Raw genomic sequence first — 23,001 nt, forward strand, 5'->3', positions numbered from 1 at the left:
TTGAATTAATTGGGTATGTACTGTAAATGAATGCCTGGAAAGCATTTAATCAGCAGGTATATGGCTGTGAGCTATAAAAACAGTGTGTAAGTAAAATCTGTCACTACAAATCCATGGATTTTGGGGCCCTGAGTTTTTGTCATTTCTCTGATCCTGAAAATCCTTTAAAGAGACCTTAAACTTTAGGTAAGACTTTACAGATGTTTGACCAACAGCATTCTTCATGTGCATATTCCTAGGTGCTTTCTTGGATTGGACCATGAGTACTCATTCCCTCACAGCACTGTTCTGGGATTCAATAATCTGACATTTTATTTTTATTATTTAAATCTGCCTGAAGATTTAGAGACTATGAACGAACAGTCTGTAAACTTACAAAATTGTAACAAAGAAGAAACTTGAGGGGAAGTGTTGCTCTTTCTCTCTTTTTATTTTTTTTTCCCTGATACAAAACTGGCTAAATGAAAAACTTCCCTTTGCTGAGTTCGTGTTTTACCTATTAGAAGCCACACAGCCAAGAGAATTCAGATTGCGAAAAAAAAAGACAGGTCCTTCACTCGGGGGTCACTAGTGGGCGCTGCTATAATAATGTAAGTCACTGGGAAAGGGTTTCATTCTTAAGGTTTAAACAGAGTTACACCTGTGGTAGTAGAAGCCCTTAAGAAAATTCAGATGTGCCCCATGTATAAATTCTCAGCCACATATATAGTGGAAAATCAGCCGTTGTGAACTGCTGTTCATAGTCTGATTTTTGATCAAGATTTAATTAATGCAGTTAGATATTAGGGCTCTTTTTGTTTCTTTTGGTCTGTACAGACTGTAAATATAGATGGACTTGCATTTGAGGTTGAAATAAATAATTTTAAGAATTGCGTGATGTTTCATGGAATATTACAGATGCTAATTTTCTACTCGGTTAAACCTCAACATGAAGTAGCTGGAACTTTGCCCTAAAGGAACAGCTGAGAATTTCTCCTGACAGAGGCTGGCATAAAGTTTTTACTGCCAGGGAGAGCAGAGGTTATAGGAGCATGTCAAGTGCTTCATCAGATCTGTGTCTTCAGTCGTCTGGGTAGCCCTTAAATTTTTGTCTAGGGCAAGACTGAACAAAGGACAAATAAGCAGAGTTATCTTTCTGCCTTACTACTTCTGCAGTTGCTCTGAGTGTGAAGCTAGTGCACCAGAAGACTGCGACCAAAGTGTCTGTCATGTATTATTAAAGCATGTGACTTCAGGATTAATTTATAGTTAGATCCATAGCTGAAATAAGCTAGTAACCTTGATACACCAGTAATTAAGTGCCTGATTCCATTTTGCCTATGTTGCAGTAAATTAGGAGTAACTCCCTTGACACCGAAGAAATTGAACGGTGTGAAAAGTAAATTTGACCCTAAGTGCTGTGCATGTTGATTTGCTTGTCCATCAATGAAAACAAGTAAATGCAGGTAAATTATTAATTGGGAAACAATTCCCACCACTTTATGCATGCATTCAACAGTTCACTGTCTTTGATGCTGCTGATACCTCAGTTCTCAGTCTGAAGGCTAGAGCACGTCAAACTCCCTTTAGGGTTATCCCTAACAACTTAAGCAGGAGTTATATTTAAGCTTATGAAATTTTGCTTAATTTTATTTTAGTACTCATCCTGCTTGTAATAATAAAATTCCTGTAGTAGGAAAGAATAGTAATCAAAATGTGGAATGACTTGTATGCGATTCTTCTGGGACAGAAGAGCAGTATAATTGTATATTTGAACAGTTCCCTTGGCCAGCTTCTCTTCAGGAAGACATTCTCCAGGAAATGTAACTAGTGTGCTTAGTCTATCAGCTCTCTGCTCAGCCATTTTGGCCTAAAATCAGATGTGTCACCTGATTACTTTCATGGCATCTTCACACGGCATAACCAGCTGTATCCAGTGGAAGGATGAGAGGCAATAAGCACAAATTGAAATACAGGAAATTCTGTGTAAACATAAAAAAGAACTCTTTTTCCTGTGGCTGTGGTCAAACACTGGAACAGGTTGCCCAGAAGGGTTGTGGAGTCTCCATCTTCAGAGATATTAAAAACATGTGTGGACATGAAGCTGAGAAACCTGCTTTAGTTGAACTTGCTTTAAGCAGGGTGGATGGACCAGACAGCTTCCTGAGGTGCCTTCCCACCTCAACCGTTCTGTGATTTTTCAGGTTCTAAGAGCAAGAGTAAGCCCATAGAACCAGATGTCTATTACACAAATAAAAAGCCATTGAAATTTAGCAGGCTCACTTAGCCATGTCAATATAAATACCAGGTTGTTTCACTGCATCATGAAAGCCCACAGAAAGCATTGACTTCAGATGCTTTGGATATGAGTCTTAAGCCTAATACTATAAAACATAAGCAGTTTTCTTGGTGTAATTAGTAACAGCTTTGTAAGTCCCATGTAAATTGACTTTCATTTTAGTACAAAGGAGTATGTGAAGAAAGTTCACTAATTCTGGAGCAACTGCAGCCTTCATCTGGCCCCTCTTTTTCCCTTGGATGCCATGGAATGGAAGGATTTGATTGCTTTCAAACATGCTTTTGGGCTACAGGAATGCCCTAGCTATGAGATCTGCTATTATTACGGAACCAGAAATATAAAGGAGACCTTCAGCTTTACTTCACTCTTTACTCTGTATTTTTATACTGATAGATACAACTATAGACAGAGAAGAGCAAACAGCTGTTCTTTGGAGTGAAGAAGATAAAAATGGCCTTGCTGTCCTCTCTTTCTCATATATCCTGTATGGAAATAGTTTAATCCATAGACATAAGACCTGGAACTGTATTACTAAACTTGACCAGAAACGTGGTGGTTGTGTGCTGTAGAATTAAAATGGTGGATGGGGATTGGATTATTTTTTTGTGTCACAAGCTCACCCCAATCCTCTGAACTCTATTTGTACATTTGCAGCTGCACAGGCCGCTAGGTTATAAAAAGGCATCTAATTGCATATCCAGTTACAGTCTGAGGCAGAGCTGGCATTTGTCTAGATATACTTGTGCTCTGTACATGTAGCCTTAATTTGAGAAGCTCAAAAAAATAAGTGTCCATGGTTTTAAATAACAGAGTACTATTCCTGTTCAAATGTTAATAAGCCAGTAAATAATTAAAGATTTTTTTAAAGGGATAATACATTAAATTAATTGGAGGTATAGGAATTTAATAGCTGCGATATTGTGCAAAGATATCCCCTGTCATTCGTCCTTTGGACTGTTTGCAAATTATACGGTACCGTCTTCAGAGTCACGGAACAAATAATTGGAAGACATAAGCAGTAGTGATATTCTGTAATTAGAGACTAATTAAGTTGAATTGAACTGCTGTTATTCCTCAGTGGCAGAGGGTTGCAGTGTTGATAAGCCAACTCTTCACAGACTAAAAGAAAAACTTCTCAAAGTGTTCTACAGTTGTCTGAACATTATTTCATTATTAACACTTTCTATTACTAAAAATTAATATTACATGAACCTATTAATATTGCAATTAATATTACAAAACCATTTCTATTCGATGTTTTCTCTTTTTAAGGATTTGGATTTCATTTAGGAATACTCACTGAAACTATGTCATGATTTCCTCTGTGTATACTTTATAATTTATAGATGTCTAGGTAAAATAATAATTAAACAAGGCTAACATGAAGCAGAAAAGTGTTTTTAGGTTTGCCTGTCTCATCTTCAGAATCAGGAAGCTTTTCACTGTGCACTGTACTGAATGAACTAGCTGTGAGGGGTAAATTCAAGATTCAAATGCTGCTAGATTTTCAACCTGGAAGAAACAGAGGTAGATTTCTTATGGCAAGGGTTTCTTTCATTTTACAACATCTGAGTATTATTAGAGTCATTGTTAACAGATTAGAAATGATTGGTGGGTCTGAAATGTATGGAGATTTTTATTTTTTTTCTTTTTTATTACATCGAAAGATTTATGTCAATAAAACTGAGATCAGGCTCTGTCTCAGAATTTTGCAGTTGTTTTGTCAGTGGTTCATGTGCATGTGGTTCACTAAGTAGCTCATCATCTTCCTAGGTTTAAGAGTGTGCTTAACTTTCTGTACTATCAATGGATTCACTGGCAGGTGTAGAGCAATAGATGATACTTTAATGTGCTCAGGTATCATGACCTGGACAAACTACTATTTAAGCACTATATTTAAAACCAGAAGGATCCTGCTGCAAATCCACTGCTACGTACAAAACATTTTCAAGTACATTTTCGAGTTCCATTAACCACAGCCCAAGATATGAATTCTTTGCTGATTCTTTTCCTTTTTTCTTTTTTCTTTTTTTTGATCCTTCAACAACACTAAAGCTGAGTGCAGATTGCAGACTATCAGCAAACATAGCAGACCAAATATTTTAAGCCCTAATGCCTCTTTATAGTCTCTATGTTGACTTCTTTCTACCAGTGAAATCTGTGTAGTTGTCTACAGTACCAGGATTTGTTGAATTAGTTATTGGTGATTTTTTGATTTAAGGATATAGAAAGATAAGAAAAATTTCACTACTCTACTGTTTTAGAATTGTTGTTCTTCTGCTGAAACAGTCACTGCTAAAAAAAATACAAATATTCAAAACAAAATAGTTTTCTTAATCCTGACTTATTTTAAAAATTAATTTGTTTCATGTTGTGTCTTACAAAGAAAAAAACGATTTACAGATTTGAAGAATGAGATTCTGCATTCCTTAGAATATTTCAAGAGCAGCTGTTTGTCAACAGCAGTTTCATAATGCTGTAATTGATAACATGGTACAGCCCAAGGTACATGAGTGTGACTTATGCATTTCTGCTATAGAAAGTGTCTGAAAGTAAAGGGAGTTGTTTTCGAAGACACACATTAGAAATGGCAACATCTTTCTTCTATGGAATCAAATACTTGTCCACCTTTTGTATTTTTGAAAGCGTTTCCCAAAAGAATTTTTAAATAAGAGTGTCAAAGAGAAAGACACCAATTTATACCAGCAGAAGTACAAGCCTAAGATTATGAAACACTGAAGTACAATAAAGTTTTCTAGCTTGAAAATGATGGAAGCAAGTGTATATAGGAGACAATGTATTACGGTCATTGACAGCAGTAGGAATAGGTGCAATTTTAGAACAGATTACAAAGCTGACTTTAAAACTAATTTTAAAGCTCTTTCTCTTATTTATTCATTTTTGAAGGTTATGAGGATTATGATCACATGTGCAGCTCTGCATAGCTGTCCACTCGGAGATGATGGTGACTCCTTAGAGAATACTCGCAAACTCCTGGTTAACCATCAGCATAGTGCTCCTTTTATCCAAAAGATTTGATAACTGCTTTTCACCAGCTCTCCCGATTTTTTTCCATCATGTTGTCTCTACCAGCCTAAACCATTTCCTAAAATGGTCCTTTTGCTGTTCCTTGCAATCCTGTTATTGAAGGAAGATGTCTGTGGGAACTTCGGGCTTTTGGTTTCAGCACAGGCCAATGAAAGAAGGGTGGTTGCACACATGCCTGGTGATATTATCATTGGAGCTCTATTCTCTGTCCACCATCAACCAACTGTTGACAAGGTTCATGAGAGGAAATGTGGAGAGGTAAGAGAGCAGTATGGCATTCAGAGAGTGGAGGCAATGCTACATACCCTTGACAGAATTAATTTGGACCCCACGCTGTTGCCAAATATAACACTAGGATGTGAAATAAGGGACTCCTGCTGGCATTCTGCTGTGGCTTTGGAGCAGAGCATTGAGTTTATAAGGGACTCTCTTATTTCATCAGAAGAAGAGGAAGGGATGGTGCGATGTGTAGATGGATCTTCATCGTCTTTCCGCTCCAAGAAACCCATCGTTGGTGTCATTGGACCTGGCTCTAGCTCAGTTGCTATCCAGGTCCAGAACTTGTTGCAGCTTTTCAATATACCTCAGATTGCTTATTCTGCCACAAGCATGGACCTAAGTGACAAAACGCTGTTCAAGTATTTTATGAGAGTTGTGCCATCTGATGCACAGCAAGCACGGGCTATGGTGGACATTGTCAAGCGCTATAACTGGACCTATGTCTCTGCTGTACATACCGAAGGTAAGAGGTTATTTTTTTCCATATAAGAATGCTGTCGAACTACTCTGATGGGGTCTAATAGATAGATGGTGATAGTTTGATGTTGTTCAGTTTTTGCCAGTCAGTTGTCAACAGTATAGACTTTTACTTTACTTAATAACTTCAAATTCTCTATGGGGCTGAAGTAGCATCATGTTGATAATGGCTGAAAGCAAAGTTTGAAATACAGGATTGTGTGTGCTCTAGGGCCACTTGTTGCTAAAAGTGCTTACTCTGGAGTCTCCTAAATGACCTTCATTTAATTTAGTCAACATTTATTTATTTTTTCTTTATCTACCAATCAGTGTATTTATGTAGAATAGTCTTTTTGACTATATTAGTAACAATGGGTAATGAGAAAGTGTCTGGTCTTCCTACTGCAGAAGAGAGATAAATCATCATTTGAAACAGTAGCTAGGTCAGAACGTGTTCCTGCCTAATATCTGAGCCACAGAGACACAAATACTAGAAAGCCCGTAATTCTGGCTAATATCTGAATGCAAGTTGTCCCAGATCCTCAAGACCAGAACTATTTCTATCCTTTTTATAATACTGCATGGAGTACTGCACCCGCTTCTTGCTCTGCATCTGGCCATTGCTTTCGGGAGTGAGCAAGGAAAGTCTCCTTGAATCTTCTTTACACAATTATGCTCCCTCAGGTGTCCAGAAAATCAGAACTGCGTGCTAAATTGCTTTCCTCTTTTTATTAATTTGAGTCAGAGCTTAAGCTTTTTACCCAGTGTTCAGAAGAGTATATGATTAAACAGAAATGCTATGGAAAAGCTTACCTGATTTTGTTATTCCTTGTATTGACAGAGTTGACTGGGTTCATCTTGCTGTAAGTGACTAGAATTTCATACTGCCTTAAAAGCAGGTTTCACCAGCCCCTGTCTAATGACAACACCATTTAATGAGTTTTCTGGAATTAGGTTCTGTGACGAATTTTAGGATCTCACCGGGTTGCCTCTGTTCAAACAGACAAATGCCAAATGGAAGGCTCAGAATATGATCTGGAAATGAAAAACGTTATTAAGAGATTGAGTAGTGGTGGCAACGTTGCTGAACAGCAGCAGATGCTGCTGGCTTCATTACAACCAATAGAAAGCAGATTGTCCTTCCCACACACTGAGTATGATTCTCTGGCAGACTTTATACTATTCAAAGCCCTTTTTGGGGAGATGCTGGTCTAATGCTAGTATGTAGAGATCTTTTTCCTCCTACAGATATATAGAGAGCTTGTTCTGCAGTATTAAAAAAAAAAAGTTAGAACTTGCATGCAGATTGTTGCAATCATGTTTCCATCATGATAATGAAAGCTGGTAAATAACTGCAGCCTCTGTTGTGAAAAGATGCATGAATATATTAGCAGTTTAATATAACAGTGTGTAAATCACTCTACTTCACATCATGTAGTGAAGGTATTCTATGCCAGCTGATGCCTTTGGCATGGCTTAGCGTGCAGCCTTCGCTTCACAAATACGTATGAATAACATCATGGTCAAAAATAATGCCACTGATGCATCACATTAACATAAAATTTTGTATCCTGTCTACTTTGGATGACTTGTCAAATTTTCACTATGAACAGCTTTTACACCTCTGCTTATTGAGAGGGGATGCTTATATATTCAGTGCGGGAATTGTCAAGCTTATGTCAAGGTCTGATTCTGCACAAAGTGAGGATACTTACTTTTACCACTTCCTGTGGACACTCTGTTTGGAGCAGATGGTAACATATGGCACGTTAATCTTATGGCAGAGGAACTTTGGACTGCGCATTGGAAAGAAGGGAATAGGGACACAAGGGTGGAAGCTGGAGGTAGCTGCTATGGGCAAGACAAGAGTACGAAATGACAGAGGAGCTGGCTGTGAAGAAGGAGAAATGATGAATGATATATCTAGTACAACACGTGCCTACTTCTGCCCATATTAAAATGGACAAGATATGTGGTACGTTGTTAATACCTGAGGCCTCATATCATTTATAGCATGTTCACAGCAACATAACTTCGGTGAATGAACATTAAATTGGGGTTCTGGGAACCTTATGATCCTATCATCTATTTGCATGGTCTGGTCATGATGATGAATATGTTTTCCGGTTAAATAACATCACACAAATGTTTTCTAACAATAGAACAGATGGTATTTATAATGGCATAGACAAATACAAACTAGTTAAGGTATTTCTTTGAAATGTGACAATGTCTGATGTTCTGGACACTTTCCAAAGATTATGGCAGATGGTGTCCCTTCCAGGAACAGAAAGATTCTTTTAAAAACACCACAAAACACTCCTATAGATGAATGTTAAAGGAATTGAGTAAACAAGCAAAAGAGATATCCCTTATTTGTATTATTTTTATAAGTAATCATTTTAATGTAGCATCTGTTTACTTGTAAGCATTCTTAATATGCTCTTATACTCAGTGTCCTACATTCATAGGTACTGTTTCAAAATAGAGAAAAAAAAATTGTTGAATCCCACTCCTTGCAATTTTTATTGACTTAGGATCTTGCCCACCTATTGAGAGAGGAACTTCTTTCGGTGCCTCCAGTAATTCTGGCCATCTACATTGATTATCTTTAGCTAATCTTCATGCATTAGCCAGACTCTTCTGAAATACAATCTTTGGTTTCTGGGAAGGATTTCCAAGGAGAGGGAGACTCCTTTCTTTCAAAGCTTGACTGGGAGAAAAGAAGAGGCAGAAACAGCTTGGTTATTTCATTGCTTTGGTAGTTCCACCAGCCGATAAAGTTATAGGTCTCGTTTTGGTCTACTATAAGAAAAACCTGCGATAAGTCAGTAGCTTCATAATAAAAAGCTTTCTGTTTGAATCTTTCCTTCTGCACTTACTAATCATCTGTCTGCACTGGATTCTTATTTTGGGAGGTTGATCTGAAGTTGTGTTGTTAATTCCTTATTCAAGACTTCCACATTTAAAATACACAAAAATGTTGAGGGGTTCTTATAAGCTTCGCTCCTTTGACATTTAACATCACAGTTTAATCTAGGTGATGCCTCCAGGTGTACAAGTAACCACTAAGAGTAGACTTTTTTCCTAAGAATGGTGAGGTAGCAAGCACTATTGTTAGTGGAGCTCTTGTAATTTTAAGGAGGAAGTTTCTGCAATCCAATTAGTAGGAAATATGAGTGAAAAATGAAGGATATTTCTTACAAAGCAACAGTCATCTCCACTTACTGTAGGGTATTTTACATATGCCAGTCAGAAATCTCTGCAAGTCTTAAATAGTCTTGGGCTGTAACTCGCCTTGCTCAGCTCTGTCAGGAATATGTGCCACTGGCATCATTATCCTCCCACACTCTCCAACTCTTCCGTGCATTTAATGATTTGTGGGGCTCTACTCCAAACCAATCTGGCTTTAAAATAAACCTTTTTCACCCACCATCAGGGCACTTTTAAAAAAAAGCCTCATTGATTCTGAAGTCCAGGTCACACCGTGGTCCCACAAACAAACATGTTAACGCTGCATGGCAGGGAGGGAGGAGTGAGCAGGCAAAGAGGGAAACTGTGATGGGAAACTCCTTGCACTGAGGACCTATCACTTAAAGCCTGAAGTGAGTGCCCTCAACCTTATGGATTGCTACAACAGGCATGCAGGTTGTGCTGGAGACCATTTTATTTGAAGTTTGGTTACTGATCTAATTCTTTCAGCTGACCTTACAGATGTTTTTTTCCACCGTGATAGGACCAGAGCTTAAACAAACTTTCCTTAAACCAATTTTCACTTCTGAAACCAACTTCACAGACAGACAGCAAGTCAATAATGCAGCTGAGAACTCAGTCTGTGCCTCTCTCTGAGTCAAAGTAGCTCAGCAGAGAGAAGCCCCCTGCTTTAGTCCCCCAGTTTCTCAGAGCACACTAGGGATCCTTCTTAGCTCATGTAGCTGTTGTCCACCCCCAGGGAAATTCATGTGTGGAGAAGGGTGTAGACAGGAAAATTTGTGCCTGTATTCGGGTTCTGGGTGGTGATGGTTGGCATGCAGATGGGCCAGGCAGCTCAAGCACCCCTCATGTTTTGTCTCTGCCTTTTCTTGCTTAACCACTCAACACCACAACTAATCAGAAATGGTCAGGGAAACGGGAGAGAAGCTGGCTGTCTGCTGCAAGAGACAAAGAACTGACTGTTTACCTCATTTCCCATAAGCAAGCATGATCTTTTTGAAAGATCAGAGAAAAATATATACAATTTTCTCTTCTCCCCTCATTGTGGTTTGAAGGCCTCTTTAAAAGCGCATATGAAGTCAACACTCTCTCGTTGACTAGACTGACGCTTGGATGAGGCGTTCCTAGTCAGAAACAAGGTCAGTCCCTGAGAGTCTGTGCTTAAAATTTGTCTGGAGCCAAAAGAATAATTTGAAAGGCAATTTTCATTGCCATTGGAAACCATTTACCTTGCCACTCTGAATGGAGTGAAGAGGTGATATATTCTGGAAACATAGAACAACTGAAACACAATAAGCTAAATTTATTCAGGGTGGCAAGGGATAAATTTCACTTCATTGTGTAAAAGATGTGATTTATTTTTGAACATGGCCTTAAGAAGAAGCCACTTTGTTAACATTTTCTTTAGACAGCTCTGCAGGTAAACATCCCACCAAACCCATCCTCACAGTCCTCTCTGTTTAATATTGCTTTCCTCCATTTAAATTTATCATAAGTGCATGTAAAGAGGTGGTTCACATTCATTTTCTTAGGATGTACCCAGGCGAGCGTAACAAAAGCAGAACTTTTATTTTCCTGCAGATAAGGGTTATTTCACACATCTCCTTTCATATTTGTTCAAATGTGCCTGGTTACAAGACTATTTTTGCCTACATCCTTTGCTACCAAGTAAAGAGCAAAATGAAAATTAGTCATAGTCCGTGAGAATAGCATGAAGAAATGAATGAAAGAGCTGCAACAAGTTGACCTTAAACCTGCTGCTTGGAACAAATTGTACTTGTATGATGTTGTGAAGATTTTTCTTTCAGACTCTACGTTTTTCTCCTTTAGGTACAAAAACTATATCATGGTCAGAAATATTATTTCCTTTTCACAAAATAATATGATTGAAAATTAGATTCATTTTATTTTAAGCATAGGTGATATTTTTTCACACTTTATATGCAGAAAAAATGCACATAGAAATAATGTACCAAAAAAGGTCATTGTTAGTCCATGAAAATATTTTCAATTTCAAAGAAAACTTATTTCTAAAAATCTGTTTCTGAAAATTGAAGAGTGTCTTGTCTAAAGACTGGAGAATGTTCTATTTCAGTAATGTTTAATTTTTGCCCTTGGGTAAAACAATTACTTGGGTTTTTCTGTTTTTGAAATTACTTTTATCTTCTAAGACTTTTAAACTGTTTCAAACATAAATGCTGAGATCAGGATGATCACAATTTGATATGCTCTCAGTCATATTAATCTTGTAGCAGAACTAAAAAAAATCTCTCATCTGAAAGAAAATATGGAAAATAGAAAACCCAGTTCCAGTCCTATCCTGTTGAGGTGTTTGCTCATTTTTATTAAATGTTGACATCTATAACAGAGGTGGCTTTTCTCTGCCCAATTTCAAATATTTATCCTAGCATCACAATTGTCAAAAGTGAGCAAATTCTAACAATCAGCTGGGAATACTGAAACAGAAAACTGAAGTAACATCAAGTTACTCTTCACTTTGTTCTGCAGTGACTGACTGACAGGACAGCACTTTAACATTGCTGGCAGACTGCTCAGGCCAGACATACCCACTATGAAGTATCTTGACTGACAGAAAAATACAAAATGAGGGGTATACTCTGGAGTGTAATGGGGATGGAGATTGTTAGGGGAAATACCATGAGACAGCAAAGCAAAAGTGAGCAAGGAGGTGTACTATTCTAAAGTTTTTTAAAAAAAAATCACTTTGAGAGGAATGATATAACGTGGACTTAGCTAAAAGCAAGACATTTGGATCTTCAAAATGACTCTCTCCTTTTGTTTGAATGTCACTTTTTTTTCACTTAGGCTCTATAGCTACTCAACAAAAGTTGCAGTGTCATGAAACTTACCTTCACTGAGAAGAGACAGTGGGAGTCCAGCATCCTCCAGCTTAATCTTAATTTTTTCTTAGGCCTGGAAATAGCACAATTCTTGTCCCCATCCCAAGGGTGTACCTCTTCAATCAGGGAGGGACCTATCAAGTTGATGAGATTTGGAAATCTGTCAGGAAACAAGGTATAGTGCCTGTTGGGTCAGATCAGTTTTATGAAAGATGGTCTGTCTAATATATGCTATCAGTTGACCATGGGTAGTGACAGTGGTTCACTTTCCGGTATCCCTTGTTGATATTTTATCTTTGAGATGAAAGAATACATTGTATAGATCTGGCTGGAAAACAGTCCATACAATTACAAAAAATGTATTTTTTATGCCAAGTTAACATTGAAAGCCAAAATAATAACTTTTTTTAGTGAATGAAAGCTATAATAGGATTCAGAAGTTGGTCAAAATAAACTGCTTGTCTTGTGGTTACATTAAAAGAGTTGATAAAAGGTAACTTTATAAGTGTTGTGGTTTAACCCCAGCCGGCAACTAAGCACCATGCAGCCACTCGCTCACCTCCCTCACAGTGGGATGGGGGAGAGAATGAGAAGGGCAAAAGTGAGAAAACTTGTGGGCTGAGATAAAGACAGTTTAATAGGCAAAGCAAAAGCCGTGCATGCAAGCAAAGCAAAACCAGGAATCCATTCCCCACTTCCCACAGGCAGGCAGGAATTCAGCCATCCCCAGGACAGCAGGGCTCCATCACGTGTAACGGGGACTTGGGAAGACAAACACCATCACTCCCAACGTCCCCCCTTCCTTCTTCTTCCCCAGCTTTATCTGCCTACCATGACGTCCTATGGTCTGGGATATCCCTTGGGTCAGTTGGGGTCGGCTGTCCCGGCTGTGTCCCCCCCAACTCCTTGTGCCCCCCCAGCCTCCTCGCTGGTGGGGTGGGGGGAGAAGCAGAAAAGCCCTTGGCTCTGGGTGAGCCCTGCTCAGCAGGAATGAAAACATCTCTGTGTTATCAGCACTGTTTTGATCACAGATCCAAAACAGCCCCTTACTAGCTACTATGAAGCAAATTAACGCTATCCCAGCCAAAACTATCAGAATAAGTCAAGTGGAAACTTCATTCAAAAAGATGTAAAGTTTTAAATTTTTTGCACAAATACTAATGTTCTTTGACAGTTATAATAGAAGGTGTTTTGCTCAGGGAAGAGGTGGAAGGTTCCCCCCCATCCCATTTTGTTTGTCATGTCTTCTATACCACCAATCCTGTATACAAGTTAAACATTTTTGGATACATTGACAACTCATTAATCCAACAGTTAAGCAGGGGCTGATGAACCAGGTCCCATTATTCATTATTTGTTATGATTTGTGGTATTTCTCCATCTGTTGTATTACTTTTCTTTCTTATTCTTGAAATGATGATTTTTTCTTTTTTCATGCATATTACCTAGTGACAGGAAATTTAAATTATGAATTTGTGGAGTAATTTTTCCTAGATTTCAAGGTCAAAAGTGCAGTTAATACACTTTGGTATAAGAACACCCCCACCACCCCCCAACATTATTTCATATTCCTTGATATATATCCTGTTATAAAGAACCCAGGGGAGATCAGGGCCCTGTTGGGAGCCAGGAAGAAGGGGAGAGAGACAGAAAGAAGCTACCCAACATCAATGGAAGCACTAGGATGAGAACTCACTTCCCAGAGTGGTAGTTTAAGATCCCAGGTATGGAAAGACTTTACCAGACAGTAGAATTTAATTTCCTACAAAAACAAGGAAAAGGAAGATGCCCTGCACTTGTCTGTGTCTTTATGCAACAAAAACACAATGTAGGTAGCTTAATAGTGCAGGAGTTAAATCAATGTTGCTTCAAAATTAGGAAGCTCCTGTATAGTTAAGGAGCACAATAGATATTTACGTTGGTCCATACATGAAGGACCGCTTCCTGTACTTAAAATAGCTAACTTGCGATTTCTCTGAAAGCTAAGAAAGGCAAAAGGCCTGTGCTAGATCTTTTAGAATTTTCAGTCTTCCCTAAGGCAGTTCTGACTAGCTGATTCTTGAATGATGCAGGAGACAGTGATCTTGGCTGTGAATCAAAAATGATATACTTTGCTTTAAATTAATTTGGAAGTGGACAGAGGATAACATTGCATCCATCTCACTAAAATCTGATCGCAGGCTCCTGATGATGTGGAGGCATACCATGATGTAATGCAGAGTAATATATAAATACATTGTATGTGTATACATTAAAGAAGTGATTGGAAAGGTTATTAACAGAACAGTTACCATCTGCCTTGGCAACCGAATTTTGAGACAATCCCATTCATAAATCACAGTCTTGTTTTTAAACTAACGTAATTTCACTCATCTTTCTAAATATGCTGACTGGGAAAAAACATAGTTAAGATTTCCTTTAATTGAGGGGTTTGATTTTTTATTTTTTTTCTGGAAGTGTCTGGCAATATTTATGGCTGGTCAGATACATGATCCAGGTGATATATGTGGAAGCCTCCACATAAAATCAATTACATTGCCAAAGGGCAAAAAAACAGTGTATGGGGAATGGCTATTGCTCAAAGTGCAATATGTACTAGACAAGTTGGAAAGATAATAACTGGGGCAGTTGGTAAATCAGCACACTGAATGAATCCCATGGCCAAAATCCAACCTAACTGTTGAGAACAATGGAAAGATGAGGAAAATTATCTGTTCCTCAGTCTGTTGTGATCTAGTCAAATGCTTCTTAACTTCTCCTTAACTAAGGTTTGATTTTATTTTTGTTTTACCTTTTCTGCCTGAGATAGATTTCTTCTGACTTCCTAGATGATGTTACAGGCATCAGGATGAAGATGAATAGAGGTACTGCCAAAAGAAAGGTGCAAAACTGTAGTGAGAGGACTATGATAAGGATCTAGGAAATTACCTTACCTCAGTGTTAAGTTTTTTTGTGAACAAGATAGTTACAGCAGGTGAACCAGTTTTCCAACATTGCTGTTTTGAAGTGCATAAAGCTTTAGGCAAGTATATATAAACTACAGTTGATCTAGCATGGCAGAGTCACAGAACATGTTCACCTTTCCCTGATTTGAAATCACAGAAGTCTATTTTCCACATCTTAATTTTGCTATGTAAGATAGGTAATAAAATGACAACCAGTCATTAGTAGTTATTGCTTGGGCTAAACCACAGTGTTTATGAAGATACACACAGAGTGTCTTCACTTAAGGACTTCATGTAAAGACAGAGTTAATTTCCCCATTGGGTAGTCTGTTCAGACTGAATTATCTCTTCTTAAATTAAATGACTGACTGCGTTGCTCCAACCTATGGCCCCTTTATCTTGATATGTTCTCAGAGCTTCTCTTCCCAGGCATTGTTCTAATCTTTCTTTTGGCTAAACCAAAGAGTTTTAGTTCTCCCATCACTTCTGTAAAGTGGGTTTTCCAGATGCTAAGTTAGTCTTATATATCTTATATAAACCTTTCCAGTTTTGTCAAACCCTTTTTTAAGAGCATATACCCTTTTTTTCCTCCTTTTTAGGGGGATTGGTACTCCATTTACTTCTTCAATTTGCAGTCAGGCAGGAAATTGTTTTCCATAGATCAGCATACAAGTTGCTGTTTCTTACCTTATTAGCAAACCAATACAGTGGTGGCCTATAAACTTGCACTGTGCATTTTTTCCTTTTACAGTTATCTGTCTCCATCTTGTCATAACTCATCTTCTGCCCATTTGGCTTACTATCCCACCTTCCTCAATGTTTGTTGTTCTTTTTTCTCTTCCTATCGTGTCTTTTTCTGGTTACATTAACTGCTTGCTTCTCCCCCTGGTCAGGTTTAACTTTTTCTTCCTCTTATCCCTCCCCAGTCAAAACAAGATTACCAAACAATTTCAGATAAATAATTCTATGAATAAGGTAGGATGCACTTATTTGGAAATTTCTAAAACTTTTGGTTATGTGATCATGGTGTCCTGGTTTTGGCTGGGATAGCGTTAAGTTTCTTTCTAGTAGTTGGTGTAGTGTTATGTTTTGGGTTCAGTATGAGAAGAATGTTGATAACACACCGATGTTTTCAGTCGTTGCTAAGTAGTGTTTAGACCAAGTCAAGGATTTTTCAGCTTCTCATGCCCAGCCAGTGAGGAGGCTGGAGGGGCACAAAAAGTTGGGAGGGGACATAGCCAGGGCAGCTGACCCCAACTGGCCAAAAGGGTATTCCATACCATGTGACGTCATGCCCAGTACATAAACTGCGGGCAGTTGGCCTAGGGGAAGATCGCTGCTCAGGAACTAACTGGGCATCGGTCAGCGAGTGGTGAGCCATTGCACTGTGCATCACTTGTTTTGTATATCCCAATCCTTTTATTATTATTGTCATTTTATCATTGTTTTTATTATCCTTATTAGTGTCTTCCTTTCTGTTCCATTAAACTGTTCTTATCTCAACCCACGAGTTATACTTTTTTTTTTTTTATTCTCTCCCCCATCCCACTGGGTGGGGGGGAGTGAGTGAGTGGCTGCTTGGTGCTTAGTTGCTGGCTGGGGTTAAACCATGACACATGGCTGTCAAACAATGCAGACTGTGCCCTGGACAAAATAAAGGCCATCAAAGTTGCACACTATTTTTAAAGTTCTTCCACCTGGAGTATCCAGACTTAGTCCAGATGTCTTCTGAAGTTCAGGCTTTAAAGTCCAGATCCTCACTAAAAAAAACATCTGATTCTCACTAGATACATTATTCAGCAATTCTACATGTATTCTTTCTTAAAGCCTTGAGTATCACAGTTGTTCAATTTGCAAATTTGGCATTTAGTGATAAACAGAACATTTTTTCATTTGCAAGCAAAGCCTTGAAGGTGAAAGATAAGCTGAAATTCTTGCTCTCTTTTACCTTCATCTGTTTCAACAGTGTTTATTCTCATATTCTCAACTTCATTCTCCATTACATTGGAATAAGGTCCTTGGCCAAAACATCTGTTGCACTTGAAGAACCCAACGCCATATCCCATCCACCACCTCTCCACCAGGTTGCCTCAGAGACGGTCTTTGTAAGCGAGATGAGTGAGCAATCAGGCAGCGTGCTGACATGCTCTTGAGGGTGTTCCCTGGCTTGTGGAAAGCGTTGTAGATGGCCGTGATCTCAGAGCTCTGCTGAACGGGAAGCAGAGATGCACCCTGACGGCAAGTGAGTGGAACTATATTTACACATGGAAAAGGAGCAAAAGCCAGAAGTTTGGAAAGGGATCTTACACCTTCTGTTGATGGAGGATGAGCAGTGAGGTTCAGCTCCTTTCCCATTTCCATGCCAGCTTTGCAGCTTAGAGAATTTTATTGTAGGTTTCCAAAGAAGTCCAGGGAAGAAAATTAGTAAAATCTTGCAGGTGCTGCTCATTTGGTTTTATGAGTCAAACAGAACTTAAGGTTGCATTTGATAGGTAAGTAGTTCTTCCTTTTTCTTTCATCTTTACCACACAAAAATACAGGATTCAAATCCTTTTCACATTAACAGAAGCTTTCAAAAAGATTAGGATATGTGCCCAAAATGAGAATATGAGAGAGTGTATATTATCTTTCCAATATAAGCTTCTCATATGTCTTCAGTCATGGTTATATATATATATAAGGCTGCTTTGTTTTTTTTTCCTTCCAACAGCACTGTGGGATGTGAAGTTACCTTGTTCATTTCCATGCATATGCAAAAAGACAGGCAATGTGTCTGACCTATTTCTTTCCCTAAAGGGAAAGCATGAGACTAGCTCAAATTTAAGTGGTCTAAAAAAATGTTGAAGTTGGATCAGATAATCTCTTTCTCTGACTTGCATCTCTCCCTTGAAAGCCCAGTGTACAGGGTATTTAGATACTCAACTTCTTTTTGGCACCTCCATGCCTACTGAAAAGAAAGGGATATGTAGACGGTCTATGTCTTACTGGATATGGGGCTGAAGGTTTTGTTCACTCAGACAGAACTTCTATGGAGGTGTGGGTTTTTTCTTCCAAATCCAAAGGCATTTATGCAAAAGTATAAATGTCAGCATGCTTGAGTATCTCAAAATGAAACACCTGGTATAGCATGCATTCAGGGATCCCAACCTTACTGATTTTGTGTAGAAGTTGGACTTATGCAACGACTGGGAAAGGCTAGGAATGTAGTTCCTTCTGGTAAGCTACCTAAGAGTCAACCAAGGAGTGTAAGCTTTATACTTATAACAACATCCTGCTACAGAGTTTTACTGAAAAGTGAAGGTTACTTGACCTGTAGCCTTACCAATTTCTCTTTTCCTCCACCATTCCTTATTTGTCTGTTTCTTCAACTGTGCGACCTTCCTCCCCCTCCTTCTCTCTCTGGCCTCTCGCCTTTTAACTCGAACTGTCAGAATCATCCAGGCTAACATAGTCCTTTTCTTTTCCTGCTCCCAGGCTGATTTTATTACAGCTCTATGCATTATTCATGCGTATCAACCAACAGTTTATGCAGACAGATTCTGCTACGCGAGCTTTTCACAGGCTGTTTGGGCAGGGCTAGACGGTGCCTTTAGACACCACCCTGGGGGAGGAGTGACATGTAAATGGTGCTGAACCAGGAGGCAAGGTGCTGACAAGCCTCTCAGTCATGCATCGTTGCTTATGACCATGTCAGGCCAATGATGAAGCCTCTCCATCCACATGCGATGGTGTGTGCGCCACACTAAGCCACGCTATGAGGGGGAAGACTATTGTGTCCTCAACTGTGTGCTGTGGATCTGCTTTTGTTGTTTGGTTAGCTTATGTCATGGTGGGCTGGAAACACTACGATCTCTTCTTCTAGCCCCATTCAACTGCTCTGGTCAGGAGTGGGAGTCAAATTAAATCACCAGAACTAGCAAATTTGGCCTGAGAATACTGGGTATGGGTATCAGGACAGTGTGGTGGCTACTGGAGCAGGGAGTTTGGCATGGTTTATGTGGACCACAGGAGGCCACACCTATGTGGCCCTGATGAAATTATAGAGATCATGCCAATGCCTTATGATGGAGAGACTGGTTCAGATACACCGAGGTTGCATCAGGCTGTACCATTATGGTATTGAGCTCAAGTTGATCAGCCCGCTGGGAAGTACAACACAGGACATGGCACTGTGGAGCTGAAGATCTCAGCTAGTGGCTCAGCACAACTGGTTAGATCAGAGTTACGCTGGGTGTCCCTGCAGCACCTTCTGTAGCCTCCTGTGGACATGCCTCCAGCCATCTGCAAGGGGGCCTGCTTAATGATTTTATAACGGTTTGGCATTTTGTAGGCTGAGAATTGGCACACATGGGTGTCTTCGAAGCATTTGCTCCAAACACCCACATCTCACATGTGTGATGGAAGTGTTGTGAGGATCAATACTTTGGAGAGTAAGGGACACTCAGACACTTCTGGTGATGTAGGGCAGAGAAGCTCATGGACTTGTAATTTATGTACATGTTCTGTTACCCACCACGCACAGGTTTGTGCCCTTAGAGAAAGTACTCTGAGACATTATTAGAGAAAAAGTACCTTGATTGACATACCTCCCTTAGGAAGGCAGAAAGACAGAGGACGCTGGAAGCCTGGAAAACTGGAAGTTTGAAGGCTGATTCCTATTTCTCTTTTACACACAAGCTTTTAACTGAGTTGTTTTTTCTACTCTTGAACAGTTGGTAGTGTGGGTGTTACATCCAACACCTCCGTGTGACAAATCTCAGCCTACAAAATACTGACACGTTACATTTCATTAACCATATGGGACCTAATCGTGCTGCCAGCTAAAATACAGGTGTAAGTCCCAAAGGATCCATTCGTTCTATGTTCATGGGCCCTATAGAAACTTACAGTACGTTTGCCTACACAAATCAGGGAGTTCATCTGACATTTGCAAAAAAGCATGGCTTCATTGAGATGTGTAGAGCCTAAGCTTTAAAATTGAACTGAAATAAAAGGTGAGTTTTTACTCACCAGAGGGAAAGTTTTGGGGCAGAAGGGGCAGTATCAGTGTGTGCATACTGATAAATGAAAAAAATTCTTGTGGTCTTCCCAGAAAGTAGCATTTCACCATTTTGCAGTCATGTCCATAAAGAAAACTGGCCAAAGGCAGCCCGAGTCCTTAAAACAGTGGAGCATTGCCATCCTCTGTCTACAGACAATCTGGAACAGAGCAGCCTGGATTTGGCAGTGCTTTCCCTGCCCTGTCTGTCTCACTGGGATGTCGGTTCAAAGACACGAGAGCTACATAATGCCACTTGCAGCAATTTCATCACAGATTATTTTATCAGGTAGGCTGTGGAGGGGTGGGAGTGAACCCTGTGCAGACTGGATATGAATGCCAAGAGGACTCTTAGCAAGAGGGGAGGAAGCAGAATATCAAAGGTCTAGGAGAAGGAGAAAGACGAGAGTACAGGATTAAGAGAAACAAAGTGCAGAAATAGCAATGGTGCTTACGATAAACTGGTTCACTAATACATTTTCTAGATCCGAGCATTTAATACACCCTAAAACCTATTGAGAACATGCCATCTACAGGTCCTGAAATGCTTCACAAATTAAATAGAATGTTACTACTAGGGAACCGAAGGACTGAAAGCTGGCATGCTGTGCTGGAGGTCAACCATGGCACCTATCTTGTTTCCCAGACCTCTGGTCTCCCTTGTGCTAGGCTATCTTTCACGGCTGATGGTCACAACCTGTTACTGTATGGGAGGTGCCATGTCGGGTCCTTCCCCTGTTGTTTGTGTAAATTCCGTGGGTAACACAAGGCTTGAAGTTCTCCTTCAGATCAGAAGTGAGAATACAGCAAGGTGCTCTCAAGGGACTAAATATTTCTGCAGACATAGTGAAATTTCAAGCAAAAGGAAACTATGGAATATAGCGATAACTCAAAACCCTGTCTGCATTTATAAGCAGTTGATTTGTCCTAAATATGTCAAGTAGCAATGACTGAATTTTTCTTTATAAAATGGCTCTTCAAATCAATCATGTTAATAACTTCTCATAAGCTGATGGTTTCTCTCTGGCTAGATAAATATGTCATTCTGATATGATCATGGTAGAGGTGCACTAGCTTCATTACATAAGCAAGAAATGAATAATTACTTCACAACTTTGTAGAGGAGTTTGTAAAAAAATCATAACTAGAACTATGAAAACATTTGAGAGGTTTTTGTGTGTGTTTGTTCTCTGCATTAATGTGAAAAGTATTTTTATAGCATTTTCCTTCATTTTTCTCTGTAGAAAATCAACATTGTATAGGAAAAGGGGAAGAGTTGGGGTTTTTTTGTTTTTTTTTTTAAATGAAAAATGCTTTTCAAAATCGGAAGAGTGGGTGCCTGCACGTTGTCATTTTCTTTTGGTGGAATTTGCTGTAGTCTTATCACCTACACATCACACCTTTGGACAGCTATGGGTTAGAGTTCATATGCCCAATGGCTGTTTTTGATGTCCTCTAAAAGTAGCAATGGTGACTTTTGCAGTGAAACTATTTTGTTAATCTGCATGGGTGTGTGAGAAGATGCTCTGACTTCAAAGATCAGCATTTTGCCTGGCATTCAAAATTTACTGAATAAATAATAAGACTGATTGCTCTGGGTTTAAATATAATCTAAAAAGTATTTGGGGCAACATACCAAGTAATTGCATATCTCAGGGAATTGGTCAGACTGTGAATATGGTCTATTTATGGGCTTTGCTTGAAATGTTTTAATCTATAAAATGAAGTCCATAGTGAGGTTTTTGACTCACTGTAATCTTTGCAAATGAAAAGTCTCCAAAAATTTACCAAGTGACACTTTCTGATAGGAAGGATTTTGTAAGAAGAAAAGATATTTACTGCATTCTTTCCAATCACACGTTGCTTTAAGGTTATGAATAGTTTACAAATAATTAATAAGTGTTTACCGATTACTTACAAACTACATATTATTTAGGTGCCTAACCTTTCTTACAGAAAGTCAGTATTACCGAAACACTCAGTCCTTCAGTCAAACAATCTCCTGAGTTATTCAGGAATTCAGTATCAAGCAGAGATACCTAACCTATCTGTGGATAATCCAGTTGTGGAAAAAGCACCCCCTGGGTGCTCAGACTGGTTCTTGGTCTGAGCTACGTAGCCTTGACTCAATGCTGTGCTTGTATGGCATCCTGTCATGTACTTCTGTGCCACGCCAGTAGTGTACACAAGCATTGCCAGTTTGTTCAACAGAAACATGAGAATTTCTCTTACAATCCAAGAACTAATTTTTTTTTTTTCCTACCACTCTGTATTAATTTGTGTATCACTGTGATTCTGTTATCTATTTATTTGCACTGAACGCTTTTCCTCTCTCTTGTTATGCATTTGAATAGCATCTAGCATCAAGGTACCCTCACCTTAGCTGATGCCCATATATGTCATTATAAGTACTTTATGAAAAGCATTTCCATTCCCAAATAGTAGCACATGCAGTCTTGACTTACTTTACTATTAAAGCCTGAGTCCTTTTCTTTCATCAAAAGTTTTATTTCTTTAGTCCAGAGAGTTCAATGGAATTGGACAAAAAGAGATGACAGTTTCAATCTATCATGTACTCTGCAGGGTTCTGGTTCAGCAAGTGCTCTGAACCCTTTTGCTATTTCTACTCTGAGCAGTTCAACTGGCTAAGAAGCAGCAAATCAAAAAATATCCTTTCCTGATAGACAATAGACTTCTGAATGCATGTTTGACAAGTTTTTAGTATTATCTGCTAGAACAAGAGCAATGCTGATTGAAGGAATTGCCTGCTTGCCTTAATTACATGTTTTGTCAAGGACTCTTACTGTGCGTGGCAATCAGTTTATTCATTTTCTTCCTTGCAATACTTTTCTCTGAGCAAAGCCCCTTGACTCTGGTCTTGAT

General features: G+C 39.0%; 1 protein-coding gene across 3 annotated transcripts in view; it reads left to right on the top strand.

Annotated features, from left to right (window-relative positions):
- The first annotated feature begins 5,389 nt into the window (after positions 1 to 5,389).
- Positions 5,390 to 23,001, top strand: part of GRM5 (glutamate metabotropic receptor 5) — a 260,365-nt gene continuing 242,753 nt past the window's right edge. For all 3 annotated transcript variants that reach the window (XM_075050122.1, XM_075050123.1, XM_075050124.1), the window contains exon 1: positions 5,390 to 6,068. In XM_075050122.1, the coding sequence (XP_074906223.1) occupies positions 5,390 to 6,068 (679 nt within the window). The remainder of the gene's footprint in view (positions 6,069 to 23,001) is intronic.

The sequence above is a fragment of the Buteo buteo genome, chromosome 18, assembly GCF_964188355.1.
Source record: "Buteo buteo chromosome 18, bButBut1.hap1.1, whole genome shotgun sequence".
In the NCBI taxonomy this organism is placed as follows: Eukaryota; Metazoa; Chordata; class Aves; order Accipitriformes; family Accipitridae; genus Buteo; species Buteo buteo.